The 19,768-nt window shown below is 47.3% G+C and overlaps 2 protein-coding genes across 2 annotated transcripts in view; one reads left to right on the top strand and one right to left on the bottom strand.

The window, feature by feature from the left end:
- LOC118216806 (ras-related protein Rab-26-like) overlaps positions 1 to 7,441 on the top strand; it is an 88,720-nt gene extending 81,279 nt beyond the window's left edge. Inside the window, exons 6-9 of the mRNA XM_035398313.1 lie at positions 289 to 354; positions 934 to 990; positions 3,076 to 3,152; positions 4,079 to 7,441. Coding sequence (XP_035254204.1) covers positions 289 to 354; positions 934 to 990; positions 3,076 to 3,152; positions 4,079 to 4,181 — 303 coding nt within the window. The 3' untranslated portion in view covers positions 4,182 to 7,441. The remainder of the gene's footprint in view (positions 1 to 288; positions 355 to 933; positions 991 to 3,075; positions 3,153 to 4,078) is intronic.
- Positions 7,442 to 8,315: 874 nt separating this feature from the next.
- Positions 8,316 to 19,768, bottom strand: part of LOC118216805 (arf-GAP with dual PH domain-containing protein 1) — a 34,005-nt gene continuing 22,552 nt past the window's right edge. The window contains exons 5-11 of the mRNA XM_035398312.1: positions 13,363 to 13,475; positions 12,850 to 12,996; positions 12,134 to 12,217; positions 11,610 to 11,672; positions 11,223 to 11,294; positions 10,315 to 10,543; positions 8,316 to 9,872 (exon numbers count right to left, since the gene is read on the bottom strand). Coding sequence (XP_035254203.1) covers positions 9,844 to 9,872; positions 10,315 to 10,543; positions 11,223 to 11,294; positions 11,610 to 11,672; positions 12,134 to 12,217; positions 12,850 to 12,996; positions 13,363 to 13,475 — 737 coding nt within the window. The 3' untranslated portion in view covers positions 8,316 to 9,843. The remainder of the gene's footprint in view (positions 9,873 to 10,314; positions 10,544 to 11,222; positions 11,295 to 11,609; positions 11,673 to 12,133; positions 12,218 to 12,849; positions 12,997 to 13,362; positions 13,476 to 19,768) is intronic.

Genomic DNA, 19,768 nt, shown 5'->3' with positions numbered 1-19,768 from the left:
AGTCTCCTATATGTCTCTCACTGATTTCCCCCAGTCTCCTATTGGCCTCTCACTGATCTCTTTCAGTCTCCTATTGGCCTCTCACTGATCTCTTTCAGTCTCCTATAGGTCTCTCACTGATTTCCCTCAGTCTCCTATTGGTCTATCACTGATCTCTTTCAGTCTCCTATAGGTCTCTCACTGATTTATGATTTCCCTCAGTCTCCTATTGGTCTGTCTCTGATCTCTCCATCTCCTATTGGTCACTTGTGGTTTCTCATATGTCTGTTCTCCGCTCTCCCCCCTTAGGCCTGGCTGACAGAGATCCACGAGTACGCCCAGCAGGATGTGGTGCTGATGCTGCTTGGCAACAAGGTGAGAGGCATGCTGGGATATTCCCTCACTGCACACCGAGATGTGGAATATACATGCATGGGTGAGCAAAATGATGTGCAAGTTTATTATAGATACTAGCGATGTGTGGATAATGATAATACAGCGGGTGGATGGACTCATGGAGTGACAGCTGGGTTATGGTTAGGCATTAATAGTGCTTGGCACCAGCGGTTAGACATTACAAAACAATGATGCAGGTCAAAAATATATATATAACACTGATAGATTAGTAGAAAACAGATAACAAATAATATTTTTCTGCATTGTCATTATTACACCAGTATTATCTGTGCCAAAAACAAAACACAGGCACTGAGACTAGGAGTGCCAGAACTCAGGCTCCACAATGCCAAAACCAGCCTCCTGTCTGTGATCCTGCACCCTGTGCCATTAAGCGTTCTCACATGACCTGACACAATTACTCACCCAATTTCATTTCCTAGAACACTGGCACACTCACTGGGGGGGGGGGAGGGTGTGAGCTCGAGAGTGGGGTGACAGACGCTGAAAAGGATGCTGGGATTGAGCCGGTTGGTCACTGTCTGCGCTCATTTTCAGGCCGACGCCTCACAGGAGAGGGTGGTGAAGCGGGAGGAGGGCGAGCGGCTGGCCAAGGTGAGTTCGGAAACGCAGCCGTCAGTGACGCAGTCCCCTAGTTCTCCACCGGGGGGGCTCCGGCGCTCTCCAGAGAGACGATCAGAGGGCGGGGCTTCAGGACCGCAATACTCGGGTTCCTCGCTGATTTTGAGCCATGCATGTTTTGCTATGGATGACGGCAAAGACATTTGATTGGTTTACAAGGATAGATGAATGATAACACACAGCACCATGCATGCTACTGCCCTTTCTCTCTCTCTCTCTCTCTCCATCTCCCCCACTCTCCATCTCCCTCTCTCTCTCTCTCTGTCTCTCTCTCTCTCCATTTATTGCTGCTGAATTGTTGACAAACGCTGAGGCGGAACGAGAGGCAGGTTTTCCTCCCATGCTGATCCCAGCAGGCTCTTGGGAATCGCTGTTCCACGGGTCGGAGACGAAGTGGCTGTGTTGGACCGAGCGCGTGCAGTGGGAATGATTTCATCACTGTGGAAAGACTGCGTGCTGATTGGATTTTAGCGGTTCCTGCTTCATGCAAATGACAATCTCTGAGAGCTCTTGACAAAACGTGTTCATTTTTGGCAAACAATATCGCAACCCTCCCCTGAAGTGGAAAATTAGAATTTTTGGCAAATATATTAAACAAAGTTCTACGCTATTTGATAGACAATGGCTTATCTGAGAATTTGTGGGCTGTTTTCTTCATTTTATACATTTTATTAATACATTAATGTGCCAATATATGTATATAAAATTGATTAGATATGAGTAGTAAATGACTAATGCCAAGTAGTTTTTGTGATTTTCACCGCAATGAAATGCTAACACTTTGCTGTTTGAAACTTAACATTCAGAAACAGGTGAAGCAAGTATCAAATTCTCATCAAAGAAATCAAAGCCAAATTCAGTAGATGACCTGCAGCTCACAATAACTGGGTCACCAAAACCTTACAATTTTCATACGATCCCTTCATGACTACATGGTGTGTTGTGTGAGTAATTTACATCTCACACAACCTGCGTCTCTTCAGCAGGCTCTCTCTCTGAAGCAATGCAGGTACCGCACCTCTCTCAAGGGCACGGCGGCACTGTCCAAGGAAGAATTCAACCCAAAAACCCGCTGGCGATCGGCCAGGTGCACCAGTTTGAGCGAAAACCAGGAGGCCATATATCACAAGCGGCCTATTTCTTTAACATGGCTTTTTCTGCAGTAGATTTAGTCCAGGAAGTTGTAATTCATGTATTTAGGATGCATGCAGGGACAGTGACCTATGTAAGGTAATCAGGTCAGTGATCTTTGGGAATCTGGGATATCTGAGATATCCGCCCCTTGCCCTGAGTGGCAATCTGTTCGTAATCTCTGGGGATCTGTTAGAGATATCTGCCCTACTCCCTGAGGGGTGATCTGTTCATAATCCCTGTAGATCTGTTAGAGATATCTGCCCTACTCCCTGAGGGGTGATCTGTTCCTAATCCCTGTAGATCTGTTAGAGATATCTGCCCTACTCCCTGAGGGGTGATCTGTTCCTAATCCCTGTAGATCTGTTAGAGATATCTGCCCTACTCCCTGAGGGGTGATCTGTTCCTAATCCCTGTAGATCTGTTAGAGATATCTGCCCTACTCCCTGAGGGGTGATCTGTTCCTAATCCCTGTAGATCTGTTAGAGATATCTGCCCTACTCCCTGAGGGGTGATCTGTTCCTAATCCCTGTAGATCTGTTAGAGATATCTGCCCTACTCCCTGAGGGGTGATCTGTTTGTAATCCCAGGGGATCTGTTAGAGATATCTGCCCTACTCCCTGAGGGGTGATCTGTTCGTAATCTCTGGGGATCTGTTAGAGATATCTGCCCTACTCCCTGAGGGGTGATCTGTTCCTAATCCCTGTAGATCTGTTAGAGATATCTGCCCTACTCCCTGAGTGGTGATCTGTTCGTAATCTCCAGGGATCTGTTGGAGATATCTGCCTGTCACCAGGGGTGATCTGTTAGAGATATCCGCCCCTCACTCCGTCAGGGGTGATCTGTTGGGATCGGTTAGAGATCACCAGCCTCCTGCCTCAGGGATCCAGTTCACCCCCTTTTTGTTCTGTTGCTTTGTCACTGCAGGACTTCGGGGTGCCGTTCATGGAGACCAGCGCCAAATCCGGCCTCAACGTGGAGCTGGCGTTCACCGCCGTCGCCAAGTGAGTGCACCTGGGCCCCAAGAGCATTCTGGGAAACCCTGCGGAAGGGTCGGGAGGGCAGAGCATGAGAAAAACGTCCCTGTCTAGACCTCAGAGAGGGGGGGGGGGCACTGCAGCCAATCTCCTCTCAGTAGAGCTGTGGCTTCTCTCATATGCATTACTGACCTGTTTGCACATGTGAGTGGGAGATGGGATTTCACTGCAAGCGCCATTATAATTTTACTTTCACACATACAGAGCTGCAAATGAGCAGCCTGTTAGTCTACTCCGGTGGACGGCGCATTACAACAGTATGACATTTCTTCTCAGCAGTTGTTAAAAGTGTGTTTTTGAAAAAAAGATCAGACGGCTTTGCTTCACTTCCATCGCCCCCCTCTCTGCATTTAAAGTTCAAATGCGCTTCGATAAGTTTGGGCTTCTGTTGCCAAAGCATATAAGAGAAAAAAAAACAAGAAATAATATTTCAATGTTGCGAGAATAATGCACAATGAGATACACGTAATGTACTTCATTGTATGTACATGCATGAATATCATTGGTATTCTGATTTGTATTACAGGTTTAAGTGCTTACTGTCCCCTGGGGTTATTTCAGGTATTAGCATACTGTAATTCTAATATCGCGCACTCCCTCTGTTCTCCCAGGAGCCACAGCAGCCTATCATCTCCTGAGAGGCACTCAGGTTCAGGGAAAATTGCTTTATTTTGTGGAAGAACAGAGCACTTCTCTGTACTTAATACCTATTACTAACCCCCCTCCCTGCGCTCTCTCGCTCTCCCTCCCTCCCTCCCTCCCTCCCTCTCTCTTTCTCTCTCTCTCTCTCTCTCTCTCCTTCCCTCCCTCCCTCTCTCTCTCTCTCTCTCTCTCTCTCCCCCCACTCTCTCTCTCTCTTTCCCTCCCTCCCTCCCTCTCTCTCTCTCTCTCAGAGAGCTGAAGCACAGGTCCATGAAAGAGCCCAGCGATCCCAAGTTTAAGCTGCAGGACTATGTCAACAAGGAAATGAAGAGCTCTGGATGCTGCAGGTCCTAAACCTGCGCCAGAACGCCAGAAGAGGCTGCGTGTGTGAGGGTGTGTGTGTGTGTGTGTGTGTGAGGCTGCGTGTGTGAGGGTGTGTGTGTGTGTGTGTGTGCGTGGGTGGGTGCATGTGTGTGTGTGTTTGCACGGGTGCATACTGTATGCTCATGTATGTGTTTGTGTGAATGTATGCCTGTTTGTCTGTCCGAGTACAGAAGTGTGTTTGGATGTGTTAGTCTGGCAACCTGCCACAGTGCAGGTGTTTGTCTGTGTGTGTGTGTGTGTGTGTGTCCGTGTGTGTGTGTGTGTGTCAGTCTGTCTGGGTGCAGTTGTGTGTGTGAGTGAGAGATAGCGAGAGAGATCCTAGCATTCCAGTCTCTGTTACGGATGGTCACATTATTTCAGAGGAGAGGTGTGAGTGTGACATCAGCCATCTGTCACCGTCCTGCATGGAGCGGATCACACAGTGACCATGCCGACCATCACTCACTTTCCTCTGAGCCCAATGACTGTGATTTCTTCCCCCGCCTCCCGTCCCTGTGCCCGCCCCCCGTCCTGCCCCTGCCCCGCCCCAGCTCTGCTCTGCCCACCTCCCTCTACAGCTGTGAATGTATCCCAGGATGACAGGCCTTTAAAAAGCACCCCTACACTCACGGTGTCACCCTCTGCCAAACACTCTCTCACCCCCTAGGGTCAAATACCTCAGATTGCATGACCCCCAGAATTACAGTAAATACCCCAGGCTCTGTTTCGCCTACAGTTAATTACCCTAGACTGTGTTCCTTCCCTACGGTTAAATGCTCTAAACTATGTTTCCCCCACAGTATAAAAGACCTGACTGTGTTACCTCCAGTTAGCATCATTCCCATATTTAAATACCCCAGGCTGTGTTAACCCCATGTTTAAATGCCCCTGTCTGTGTTACCCCCAAGGATAAATTCAGCATACTGTGTCACCTCAAGTTAAATGACCCCAGATTGTGTTACCCCTGTAGCTGTATACCCCAGGCTGTGTTACCCTGTGGTTAAATATACCATGCTGCCGTACTGCCCCAGTGTGAGCTGTGCTTTCTTGTGCCGCTGTTAAGACTCACAGCTTTGTAAAAGAGATGGATGTGCTTGCAGTGACAGTGTCCACCGCAGTCATCATCGCCATGGCATCGGCTGTCACTCAGAACCCACACCATCGCAAATACTGTGCACTGTATGTAAGGCTGTGTAACTGTACTCCCATTAGCATCGGTGAAACTCACCATCATTTCTTACATGGGGTCTGTCTCTGTGAGCCACGGGGGGGGGGGGTGTTCCACAGACCCCGGCCCCCTCCTGGTGGAAGACTAAGGATAGGATAGTTAGGATAGTTCTCCTGCTTTTTCAGGGGCTATTACTCCATTGTAATTTTTGTTTTCCTCAAGCTGGAATTAACAAAATCTAAAAGGGGGACTGAGATAACAGGAGCTACTCGGTAGGACTATTTCGAAAGCCAGCGAGCCAACACAAATTTCAGGCCAATATCATATCAGACCAGGGGTTGGGGAGCGACCTCACTACCATTCAGCAATACGGTGACTGTAGAACAGAGGGCCCGTTTGCTCATTTCGACAGAAGGGCACGGGTTTGAATCCCGCCGGGGGCAGTGTTTGTCGTAGCCTTCAGCGTGCTTCTTAGCCTGCACTGTTCCAGTACATAGCTTCATACATGTTTCAGTACAAGCAGTATATAGCAATGCCGTGTGAAACGTTATGTACAGTAATGTCCAGTGGTCCTCTTAGCGTGTAAGAGCATGTTCTAGGTGAATAGGTTCGTTCGTATTTGATCCCGGGCCTACTCTGGCAACAGCACACCCTGCGGCGACTCCCAAAATGGGACAAGCTTTGCACCATTTGCTGTCACTGGTACCGCTTTGAACCAATCGTAGTGATTTTTCTTTTGAGAGCCAAGTCTCATTGGTTCATCCCAGCCTGTGAATGGCAGCACATGGCAGCCCTACCCTTTTGGGCATTTACAATAATACTCAGTCCAATCATTGGTTAGTCTCTTGTCCAACAGGAGTCCCATTAAGGGTGGATGTGGGGGGGGGGGGTGGAGGCACCATTACCTTGGTAATGGCTGGAGCCACATTCTGCCAATCACCACCCATCACCTCAGAACCAAAACTTTTTAAACTGCTCGCCAAGGCAAAATACATTGGGTTCACATCTGTAAGTCATTTGACAGCACGCGATGGCTCCACCCATTTTAAGGTTCATGAAGCCTCACTCTCCCACTGTTCCCGCCAGTTACCGAGATCCGCTGGTTTGAACCCATGCCGGTTCGGGCCGTGAAGCCCCCCTAAAACAAAGAGCACGCCGGTTTACCACAGCGACAGGAGCGGGTCACCGTGACGTTACCTGTGACGTTCTGGCAGGCAGTCGCCTTCCTTTCAAAACAGAAATGACATCAAGGAAAACGTGTACATACAATACCATTATTTTGTACAGAGTATATAAATATCTGTAGCTTAATCGTTTGCATTACTTGTTCCGCAAGTGGTTATTTTCCAAAGCCTTAGAAATGAAAATGCTTTAGTGATGTAGAAATATAGATGTTACCACACTGCAGGTAAGGGGTACCCTGGAAACTGCAGGAAGGGGTTCCCTGGAAACTGCAGGAAGGGGGACGGACCAAGCGAAAACCGTGTCACTGAAAAAAATTAAAAACCTTGGTACTCTGTCATTTTGTATCAGTGTTGTACAGCAACTTGAAATACGAAAAATAATTAATAAAAGGGACACGTTTAATTTTTATTTTTTGCAATATTTCAGAGGCTACAGTATTTTGTCGTTGAGTCTAAGAAATGTGGACCGCTGCTTTATTTATAAAATGTATGAATATGCTGCATATACTGTGTAAAGATCTTTGCATTTGCCATCCCACAGTAATACAGCAAAATCATCTTTTTAGGATCTGTCTTACCAGATTATCTCTTACTTTGAGAAGATTCTGATTTTTTTAGATGGTTGCTACAGTGTAATAACAGTGTTTGATGTGATTGCCTAATGTATTTGACTGTATTTTCAACCCAAGATTCGTAATTTATTATTACTAAAATTACTATCAATACCACATTAAATAGAAATGTACAGAATTTACAATATGTCTAGTCTAAAAGGTCAGTGTATTGTGGCCATCTTGGAAATGTACCTTTTTTTGCAGAAATTTTCAGTGTGCTTGTACCTTAAACCTAATTAAAAACCCGAATTTAATAAAGATTACGAGCAACAGGCTCTGAGCGTTTTTTTCTGTAATGTCCGTTCTTGGCCACTGACTCACTGTCATATAGCGCCCCCTGCTGTCCAGAACACATAATAACAAAAGCCTCTCTCCACATAAGCGCATTTGCAATTAATTACGTTTGTTTGAGTTGTTAATTTAATCCTGATCCTGATTTGACATCCCTGCTTTTAATGTGCTGTAATTCGTTTGCACGGGGAATTAAGCACATGTCACTGAGAAGTGTAATTCTACCTAATCACAAGTTGCTTATTCAGCATGTTTTTGCTTATATCTAACATCCCTTAAATAAAACGTTTAATTACATTTTTCAGGGCCCCATTAAACATCTATTTATTCATAGAAAATCTGAATTAAATAACATTCAAACACGTTTTCTTACATAAAAGACACTTCCTCCAATTCATATTAATTGGTGTCGAATATAGATCAGTGCCCGAATAACATATCAAACAGTCCCAATTAATCAAGCTCCACTGAAATGAAACCAAACAACAATGCCCCTGAGATGGAAAGGATTTACAGAATCATGCATGAAAACTGTTACGTTTCTGTGCATGTGTTGCTGTTTCCCCCTGGTGGACATAATGAGCAATTACAAATTGAAAATATGCACTGTATAGTTTTGGAGCAGTTCATATAGTAATGTTATCATTTACACAACCTAAATTGCTGACTGAAAGAAACCCAAAAATGTTACAGACATGGTGGCCCTCCAGGACTGGAATTAAACCTGCAGATACCGTGGCCCTTCAGAACTGGAATTAAATCTGCAGACACTGTGGCCCTTCAGAACTGGAGTTTGAGAATCCAACTTCTTGATATGTCAGCATTTGGCATTAATGGAAACAGAAAAAAATCCATATTTTATGATTAATCACATTAGATTTAGTTTTTTTTTTATTTGTAGATGAAGCTAGCAGACTTCCCTCTCCTTCTGCACCACCTGCTTTCCAGAACACACATTTTGTTCACTTGAATTTTTTAGTTTTTATAAAACCAAAATATTTCACAGGTGTCAATAAATAAATAAATAAATAAACAACAGAGAGGACAGATCATAAAATGGCTGTTCAGTTTTCTCATGGTTCACAACCGTTTATGCTGGGGAGAGGTTTTGCAGTTGAAACACATGCATTACTCTCCTTCCCTCACCGTGGCAACAGACCAGGAAGCAGCTAACCACTCAACTGTGGTCTACTTGTCTGTCAGCGCAGATCCTCTGAGAAATTTGAAAATAATACGCCTGCAGGCAACATGACGATGGGCTGGTGCTGATCGACAGATTGGAAATATAAAGTCTTTCAAATAGGGTGCATTGGATCGTGTGTGTGTGTGTGAGAGAGAGAGAGAAAAAAGAAAGAGATAGATAGAGAAAGAGAGAGAGAGAGAGAGAGAGAAAGAGAGAGAAATAAGTGACTTCACTTCCCATAAGAGATAACCACAGGCCTGAGACTCTTTTTACCATCTCAGACACCAAAACATTAATTTCTTCATTTTGTTGCAATAAGTACAACTGCAACCACATCAAAGCTACAGCTACAAAAGCCAGAGGACCCTTTAAAATAGGACGTCCCTGTGAACCACCTATAGTTTTACTATTCAAGAGGAACGATGTGAGAATACTTTGAGCTTGTAGAATCTAGTACTTCAGAGTTATTGTTTTACGCACGAAATGTATGAACTGTTGAACCAAAACAAAATTATTTTTTGCTGTAGTTCACTCTGAAATGTTCCAGAACATAATAAAACTGCACAGAGACATAAAATATTTATCATGTCACATTAAAGAAGAGTATGCCCATTGATTAATTCAAGATACAGTATCTATGTCCAAGCAGCCTTCAATCTGATGTCAACACAACTGAAATAAACAGTGCATCTGTGGTTTTGGTTAAGAGTCAGCGATACCTATTACTTCTTTCCTCTGTTGTTTCTTCTTTTTTTTATCAATACGTTATTTCATCACAACAGTGTAGTACAAATAAGTTAAGACAACATTCATGTAAAGGTTACTTCTCAGTGACGAGGTTGGTGGGGGTGGGGGGGGGGGGGGGCGGGTTTCCAGAGCAGTACATTAGAGAAGCAGATTAGCACAGACTCTGGAGACAGAGGGCAGGACAGGGTTTACCGGGGACCAGCAGGGGTAACAGATGCTCGATTCGGGCGTTTCTGGGCTTCCAGCTCAGTTACGGCACTCCATCGAAGGACAAAAGATGATGATGATTCTTCATTCCAAGGCAGGGTGGGGCAGGGTGGGGCGGGGTGAGGATTAGGGGAGGGGGGTTGTTTTCACTGCCCTCAGTCCACCTGAGTCCAGGTGTGGTTCCAGTGTGTCCAGCTCAGGTCATGCACAACACCTGGCTTCTCCTGTCCCACCCGAAACAGGACCTCAGCCCCGCCCCTCAGGGTTTGTGCTTGAAGTGGGCTTCCACTGCAGAGAACAACAGTACAGTTACTCTCTCCATTCCCCCATAAACACACTCACTCTCTCTATTCACCCCATAAGCACACCTACTCTCTCCATTCACCCATAAACACAATAACACCATTCGACCATAAACACAGTTACTCTCTCCTTCACCCATAAACACACTAATACCATTCACCCATAAACACAGTGAAACCATCCCAACGCAATTAATCCATAGTTATCTTACAGCAGTTAGACTGTTCATTCACCTATTCACACAGACAGATTTACATCCTCCCTTGACCCATCAGTTATACGTACTGCGTTGCTTGAGAAAACCCAAAGCAATAACAGAGTGTTCCAGTGCTAAGCACTGCACTAACCACAGAGATAAGTGCTGAGTGCAAAGGGACCCTTGGTAACGGGCCATTAAATTCGACTGCAGTGGAGGAACCAGCCTTACCCGCATACTCCTGGGGTAGCATGGGTCTGTTCACCACCCTCTGAAAGACCCCCATCCAGTCCCTCTGCTCCTCCTCCGTCTCACAGGTAAACAGGAACTTCCTCTCTGGGGTTACTATGGTGATGCCAAACTTCCAGTGGTTCCCCTGGGTGGAGGGTGGGAGGCCGAGCAGGACAGTGTAGCTGTTCTCTTTGCTCCCTATAAAGACCTCCCCCCTGGCATAGGCATCCTGGGAAGGAGGAGGACCAATCACAACCAGGAACGCAACGGTGGAACGAGCTGACGCAAAGTCATCAGCTGTAGTGTGTGCGCGCGCGCGCATGTGTGCGCATGCAATTGTGCATGAGTATGTGTGCGTGTGTGAGCGCATGTGTGGGTGTTTTACTTTCAATATGCTACTCCAGTAACATGTGTAAATATTAACTGTACTTTCTATGATGTAGTTCCTCCACTGTTTTGGTATCTGGTGCTTGTGTGTGTGTGTGTGTGTGTGTGTGTATTTTTAAGTGTGGGTGTCTGTTTTACATTCCTATTCGATATACTTTTCCAGCAATGATGAGTGTAAATATTAAATTATAAATAATAGAGAAGTCATTTCTATGATGTAGTTGCTCCTCTGTTTTCGTATTCTGCTGTGTGTGTGTGTGTGTGTGTGTGTGTGTGTGTGTGTGTGTGTGTATGAGTGTGCGTGTGTGTGTGTATGCTAACATTTATTTTCACGGTGATTGCAATGTGCAAATAAATAAATATTTGTTCTTAAAAATATTTTATCCTTCAACGGTCCCTACCAGGCCCTGAGGAAGCATCAATATTTTTCCCACCGAAAACACATTTACATGGAGAAGCAGCAGCAAGCCCACCTACAGATTCTGGGTTCTGCTGCAGTCGTAAGCATTAAAAACTCCTACCATAGGGTCTTTGAAGTACATTAGCCTCCTGTCATCCAGAGTAAACCATCGCTTCTTGAAGCCTTCCGTTTGCTGTGAGAGGGAGATGAGAGTTATGCAGGCTGGATAAACTCCACACGCAACGTACACACGCACCCTGTACAGATTAGGTTGTCCGAAGGCAGGTGTACAGAATCATAATGTGGGCCATTCTGGTAAATCTGCTTCCTTTAATAGCTTCGCTTTATTGCAGCGAGTCTTTACTACAACGTTGTTTATTTTATTGTTACGAAAGTCCTACAAAATATACCAGCGCCATGATGGGCTTACATGAATCAGCTCAAATTCCACGGATATCTAGAGGCCTTTCGCTTCGACCTTTCAAGTGGTGGCACAGATCAAACAAACCTTCGGGCCAGTTTTCTCCATGTAGCCTTCCTTGATGTAATCCCTCGTTAGTTTTGTCACCAACTGTACACAAAGAAGGAAATTAAAATAAACATTTACTGGAACACTGAAAAATTTTTATTAACTAGTGAATGGCAAACTATAGAAAGTGAGTGCGCATATAGTAATGAGGTCATGCAGAAGTAGTAAGTGGGAACAGTCTAATGAGGCATTACATTAAAACATTACATTACATTAATGTACTGCCATAGAGGAGGGGCCCCGGCACATACAGATGATGTCATATGGAATGAACAAAGCTGGTGAATAGGCACATGTTGATGAGGTCATATGAAAGGCAAAGAGCAGGGGATAGGGCACATGATGAGGTTGATGAGGTCCTAATGAAGTCAAGGAGCTGGGTGTAGGGCGCACGCTGAAGAGGTAATAATGAAGTCAAAGAGCTGGGAATAGAGCACTTGTTGATGAGTCACAGGAGTGGGGAGCTGGCACGTGCTGATGATGTCACAGAGGAGGAGACTCACGTCTGCATCGCTGGCTCCAGGGTAAGCCACCTGTAAGTAATGGAACCGGGCTGCCCTGATGCCGTTGAACCAGTCCACCATTTCCTGCCAAACACAAAGGGGACAGAACGCAGGGCTGAAATATTCCTTCAGCTTTTCATGTCAACGGGTTTAATGTTAAACATCTTTCCAAATGAAATGTTCCCCAGGTTAATGGCGGTCTCTGTTTGGGAGTAAATAATTCACAGAACTCCGCCGTGTACGTGAGCCGCAGTAACTGCGCCTCAGTCGCAGGGATTTTCAGCTACGCTGAGCTAAGCAGAGTTTTCACAGCTGAGCAGGAAGGGATGTGTCAGGGAGGTGTGTGTGATGTTCAGGTGAAGCTTAATACTCCCTTGGATAAGAGTTCAAATGTTCAGCATGAATGCCCGATGATGTCATTCCTCCTGCCCGTTTAAAAATAGCCGCCGTGGTGCCGTAGCTGTAGGCACGGCGATGAGTGATGACATCACACATTGAAAGATACTGAACAAAGAGCTTGCGTGCCCTCACTGAGTGTGACTGCGTGTGTATGTTTGTGTGTGTGTGTGCTGGCATGCGTGCAGGTGCGTGTGTGTGTGTGTGTGTGTGTGTGTGCGCACGCACACCTGTGCAAGTGAGAGAAAGAGAGAAAGAGACAGGCAGGCAGGCAGGCAGACGGACGGACGGACAGAAAGCGCCAACTCGGAATGTCTCACCTTCCCGTCCTCGTGGTAGACGAAGATGTTCCTGGTGCTGTTGTCTTTCAGATACGTGATCTGCAGGCCGTGGGGGTGGCCAATCTTGGCCGTCTGGAAGGTGGCGTTTATGGTGTGGATCTTCATGATGGCCTTGGGCTCCCTGGCCTAGAGCAACATGTCACACGTGTGTTACCGGCAAAGCTACGGCAACAGCCATTTCACCCACCCGGAAAATAAGAAGCCTCCACACACATGACCGGACACACAAACAAACCCGGGGAACGTGTTTCTGTTGGACACTGTGCCAGACACTTCATATTTACAGGACAGGGGGAGACAGAGCAAAATACAGAGAAAGGGAAGGAGGGAGAAAGGGGGACAGAGAGAGAGAGAGAGAGAGAGAGCGTGTACACGCATGTGTGACCTGCATGCGAAGATTTAAGATATTTAGACATGAATCTCTGAGGAACATGAAGAAGTCTTGAATCGAACTGAACCGACTGGTGTTCGCCTCGGAGAGAGACGACTCACGTCGTGCTTGTTGAAGTACTTCAGTGCGCCCTCTCGCTCTGACAGGATGAATTTTCGGCTCAGGAACTGTCCGTTGTCCCTCCCTCGTTTCCATAGAAACCCCTCTCTATATCCTGTGAAGAAAGTAACCACAGGAGTTGTGTAAAAAAAAATTTTTTTTTTTTTTTTTTTGTGTGAAAAAGGCAGTAAGGCAGAGGTGGAGAGAGAGGAGGAAAGGAGGTTGCAGGGGGGATTTTACACAGAGGGTGTTTCATAAGAGGCACGGCCACAGGCCCCGACGGGTGTGGTGATGGCGTTGGTGTTGTGTGGACGTTCCCCAGGTCTCTGAGTTTAAACTGTGAATCATATTCATGAAATTCAAGGGAAGAAGACTTTGACCTTTTCTTCTGCCTGCTCTCTCTCTCTCCGTGCGAGAGGCGGTGGAGCAGCAAGCAAAGGCCATGAGCCAGCCCTCCTCCTGCACCCTGACTCTGCCCTGACTCTGATTCTAACTGACTGATCTGGATTCAGATCTGCATTTTGACTCCGATTCTAACTGACTGATCTGGATTCAGATCTGCATTCTGACTCTGATTCCAAATCTGATTGATCTGGATTCAGATTCTCACTCTGACACTGACTTGGATTAGTACTCTAACACTGACATTGTTACTAACTGCAACTGACTCTGTTTCAGACTCTCCATTAGACTCCGATTCTAACTCTGAGGGACTCTGATTCAGACTCTCTGGGTGCATCCCATTACTCACTCCTCACCTCCACTACCCCGCTACCACTCGTCTCCTACCTGGAAATATGAGGAAGAAAGGAGGGGAGGAGATGAGTGGAGGAAATGAGAGAACAAGTAGGTGTGAGGAAAATTGGGACAGCTTATCTGCTTCTCCGTCATCAAAGGTGACGGCACTATTGATGAAATAGCCCGATCATAATAGTTACATATTGCCAAGCCCACAAATAGCACCATAGTCAATCACATATCTTACACGTGATCAGTCCATTTAAAGCTGTGAGCTTGTAAGCTTCAAGGACAAGTAATTACAACAGTAGCCTGTACAAACATGAACCGGACATGGCGGTTTGCGTCAAGACGCTAATATGTAATCGGCCACATCAGATCAAAGTAAACATCTCATAGTGTACAAACATAATTTACTATAATTCCAGAATCCCGATGTGCCCAATGTCTGAACACACAGAGCGCTAATTGTCCTCACACAGGCCACTGTAGTTATGACAGCTCACACTGCCAGTTCATTCCATCTCACACAGACTAATTCAAAAACATTTCCGTAGATTAGTGAAACAGATATCTTGGTTCATATTATGTTTCCTTTCACAATGTTCAGTGAAAAACAATTATTTCCCACTGAAACATTTGAAATCAAATTTGTTGGTAATGAATACATCCTTTGGAAATGGTAGGTTGAATAAATTCATTTATGCATATTCACATGTGAAATAATGGTAGCTGCCTTGCTTATTTATGTTTAGAGTCATGCTCGTTTAACTAACATTCAAGTACAAGCAAATAAATAATCCTGCCTCCCCATCTTAAATTGCTGGTTTTGTCTGTAGGATATGAGCCACAAAAACCAACCGACATTTTGTCAGTTGTTGGCAATCTAGCTTTTGGGTAGGACGCTGTGTGTGATACCCTTCTGAACCACACACACACACACACACACACACACACACACACACACACACACACACACACACACACACACACACACACACATTTGGTTAAATATCTTGCCTAACTGGGGAAATTCAAGTTCTCCGCCATCTCCGCTTTCTGAAGTCTGGATTGTGTCAGAATCTGCGGGACGGCCTTTCAATCTGCGTGGGCGTGAGCAGGATGATGTCACCCAGAAATGTGCAAAGACTTCCACGGTAGCGTGCGCTGATGTGGCGAGGAGCCGCGTTTGAAGCCACTCCGCACAGGAGGGAGGGACGACGCGACGGCGGGGCACGGAGGAGACGATGTGGTAATGGAGGAAAAGAGGGCGCACTTCTCCAGTACTGGGACACACCCTCCCTCTGAGTCTGAGTCTGATTTGAACTGTGAGTGAGTCTGATTCAGACTCTCACTCTGACTCTGGTTCTAACTCCCGAGTGAGTCTGACTCAGACCCTCACTCTGACTCTGGGTCTAACTCCGAGTGAGTCTGACTCAGACCCTCACTCTGACTCTGGTTCTAACTCTGAGTGAGTCTGACTCAGACTCTCACTCTGACTCTGGTTCTAACTCCGAGTGAGTCTGACTCAGACCCTCACTCTGACTCTGGTTCTAACTCCGAGTGAGTCTGACTCAGACTCTCACTCTGACTCTGGTTCTAACTCCGAGTGAGTCTGACTCAGACTCTCACTCTGACTCTGGTTCTAACTCCGAGTGAGTCTGATTCAGACCCTCACTCTGACTCTGGTTCTAACTCCGAGTGAGTCTGACTCAGACTCTCACTCTGACTCTGGTTCTAACTCCGAGTGAGTCTGACTCAGACCCTCACTCTGACTCTGGTTCTAACTCCGAGTGAGTCTGACTCAGACTCTCACTCTGACTCTGGTTCTAACTTCGAGTGAGTCTGACTCAGACCCTCACTCTGACTCTGGTTCTAACTCTGTGGGTGAGTCTGATTCAGACTCCGATTCCTGCGGTCTCCCTTCCTCTCTAGAAGCCCTGGGGAGCAGAAGGCCGTTTTCAATGGACAGGCATCAATTATTCACCCTGGACCGCCTCATTAATCGATTTCCTCGGTGCGCGCGCTGGATCAATGCCGAAGACGGTTCTGAACAGGAAGCGCTCAGAACAGGAACCCCTCCCTCCCTCCCTCGCTCACAGTACTACACAGAGTCACACTACACACCGGCCTCCTCTATCTCCTTCTCTTCCTTTTTCCTCCACTGTCATTCTCTCTCTCTTCCTTCCTCTCCCTGGCTGTCTCTTTCACTTTCTCCTCTTCCTCTTTTTTTCCCCCCTCACTCTACCCCTCCTCTCTTGTTCTCTCTCTGGGTGTAACGGTGTCCTTATATGCCTCTAATGACGTCCATATCCGGCTATTAACAGAGATATCTGTAGTATTATGATTTTGTTGATTGTTTTTAATGACTGGCTCATGTGATACAGGACACTAAACACCTTGAGGGTACCAGAAATGACCTCCCAGTCCAAAGAGCCATACAGCGGGGACTTCTAAAAAAGCATTTTCTAATGTTGTGACATCATCCCTATCCTCCTTCATCAGCTTAAATGGGAACTCAGATACAAGAATCCGCTGCCTCACTCCCATTGACACACACACACACACATACACACACACACACACACACACACACACACACACACAGACTGAGGCAATAAAGGAAAGGGTAGGTTTGATGAGGGTTGTTTGGCTGAGGAAAATAAAAGCTGAAACCCTTTTCTGTCGCAGTTTTCCACACAGTGACACTCTACATTTTCAAAAAAATCCACAAAGCTCTCTGTGAACCTGTGAAATGTACAAAGCTCACTCACCATTCTTTTAAACAGTCACCTTCTGCGGATTAATCTTAGACAACCCTGTCCATCTGAGACCTGCTCGGTTTTCCTACCAATGTGCCATTAAAACCTGCCCCTCTTCAGACAGCACTGATGCTGTCACTTCCTAGGCTCTGTAACAGGAGGAAGGAAGGGACAAACAGCCCCTCTACAAACAGGAAGAAAAAAGACAAAAAGACAAAAAAACATAATCAAGAAAGAAGCGAAGCATTAACGGTTCCCAGAGGCAGCTGAATTCATTTCATCAGCGGCAAGAGAAACGGCGGCTAAGAATCCCTGAAATGCGTACAAATCCGCCCCCCCCCCCCCTTGGGACCCCGCCCGACGGTAATTACACGCCCCCTGGCCGCCAGCCGCACGCACGCGCCACGCCCCCCCCCATAATGAAGTCATCGAGCGGCGAGCCGGAGATGGCACCCGTGTAACAGACACCGCCGCCGCCGCGCTCCCATTCATAATGCATGCGCAGCGCGCTAGCCGGGAGCCGGAACGTCGGGAGCAGCCAGATTCCGGAAGACACCCGATAACTCCGCTCCAGGTTCGCCGACCGTCGGCCGGGAAACGGCGGGGCGTGTCGCTCTAAGAGCGGCGTGGTACGACACCGGCTCCCGACGGGGCGTAAATCACCTAGGAAACGAGCAGCACCATGAGCCTCACTTACGGTAATGGCCCCTGGTTAATAATCCAGACACCGATATCCCCAAACCGACATTATTAGATGCCACTCATGCAGCCGGGTGTTTACTGGATATGAGTCAGTTCCAGCACCGGCTGGAGCAGAGGTGGGGGTACGAGTACCCAGTATCCCACAGCACTGTCACACCGCCACACCACAAAAACCAAAAAATAAGTATTTTTAAGTCTTATATTTAGTCTTGAAACCCTTCACACAAAAATATTACAAGACAAAAATTTTGCCAATGAGGTGAGACGTTTTGACTCATTTCAAGATTTGCCAATGGGGTAAGAAAATTCCACTTGCCAAGCAAACAGTAACTTAAAACAAGCTAATATTTTCAACGAGAGAAAAAAATAAGATTTTGAGTCTCTTTACAAGACACTTGTTGAGACAGACTTTTCTGCAGTGCACCTGCACAGCTGTGAGCACACACTCGGCTACGTTTAAACACGGTTGAGTCACACACAATAAAACGACACGTTCCAGCTTCTGGTGATGACAAGCTCGCGTGGCCACTTTGATCTGCCGGTCGGGTCCCTAAAACATTAGAGGAATGGCAAGAAGTGGGCTTCGGAAGCCTTTCCCGGGACAAAGGGCGCATTGAGGCCCGCCCCCGTCCCAGGGAAGAATAGCTCTCCCAGCACCCCCTGCTCCCCACAACAGTAGGCACTATTGAGGACAGAGAGGCGCTGACAGTCACGGGACGGGACGGGACAGGACGGGACGGGACGGGACGGGACGGGATGGGATGGGGTGGGACGGGACAGGACAGGACGGGACGGGACGGGACGGGACGGGCCCGCCGGGCTCAAACCCACCGCAGGGCTCGCCTCACCCAAAGACAGATCCCTGCCTGGTATGGGCATTGGTAACCATGGCACTGCCATGGCAACACCCTCCAGACAGGAGAGAGAGAGCAACTAGGGGAACAGGAGGAGAGGAGGCGTCACACACCCTCGGTGATTCACTCCGTGTGCAGCACATGCTCAGCGCAGTCCGTACATTCCCATACTGCACTGTGACCTCTGACCTTTGTAATGAGGTCAAAGGTCACAGTGCAATATACAAGCTGTTGTTACAGCAACATGCTGAGGAAATTCAGAAATGTCAATGTCTGTTAATGAGATTTTTACCATATAAAAAAATTATTCTTTTTTTGGCTTGAAGCCCATTCTGAAGTGTTTTTGCAGGAAGTCTAACGTGTGCTATCAGCGTTGCTCAACTCGGCTCAAACCAAAATGATTCAGAGATACAGCAGGTGTTTCTTTAATTTCATTTAATTAATACGATACAATGACGCAGGGCTGCACAGCAGAGCAAACCTGTGCACGTGACGCTGGAGTGACTGAGGCGGCATAAAAACGTGCGGTTTTATTATTCATAAGCTCCGCTAGATGAGCTCACCGGTGAGCATCATTTCCCGGGCGGCTCTGCCACAGAAGAGATGAAGATGTACGGGGTAATTACCCGGGCTCCATCCGTCACAGAGCCGCCCTCTCCCTCCAGACCACGGCAGTCACACAGAGGGGTGTCCGGAGGCACGCGCTGCACCGCCCCAAATCGTGAGAGCTGCTGGCCCAGGCCCTCCGCAGAGCGTTAGCGGCAGGAAGGCACAATCAGGCCAGACGGGAAGTTGGAGACGTTTCGCAATTTTGCAATTATAGAACGGAGCCGCAGAAACCACGCTTCACAACCGGTCTCCTCAGAGCGAAACTGCAAGGCGGCTACAGGCCGAGGCGCACATTCAGAGTAATGACTTATCAATAGTACATTTTCAAACGAGAGCGAGGTCAGGTGTCAAAACTGTACGTCAGTTCAGATTCTGCCAACGCTACTGCTAGCTGTGGCCCCCCCCTGGGCAATGCACAGTTATGTCACCCACTGGGGGCGGGGTTTCTGTTGGGTCAGTCTGAAACTCACCAAGCCAACAGCAGCCCCCCCCGTCGTTACAGCCTTATGGGCTTCATGAGTGTCCACTGCAAAAATCATGACTGGCAACGCCCCGGTCCTGACCGCTGGAGGAACGTGCCTCTGGAGCCGAGGGGCGAGAGACGGACGATGGGTTCCGCTCGCCCGCCGAACGGGGAGTTACGGGAAGGGGGGGGGGGGGGGGGGGCGGGGGGGCACCACCCGCCCTTCACTCTCTCCTCATCGGAGAGACGTTTCCAAGCAACAGGCGTGGGCGCGGGAGCT

The sequence above is a fragment of the Anguilla anguilla genome, chromosome 17 (assembly GCF_013347855.1).
Source record: "Anguilla anguilla isolate fAngAng1 chromosome 17, fAngAng1.pri, whole genome shotgun sequence".
NCBI classification, from domain to species: Eukaryota; Metazoa; Chordata; class Actinopteri; order Anguilliformes; family Anguillidae; genus Anguilla; species Anguilla anguilla.
The sequence above is the reverse complement of the archived record's forward strand: the minus strand, read 5'-3'. Positions and strand labels throughout refer to the sequence as shown.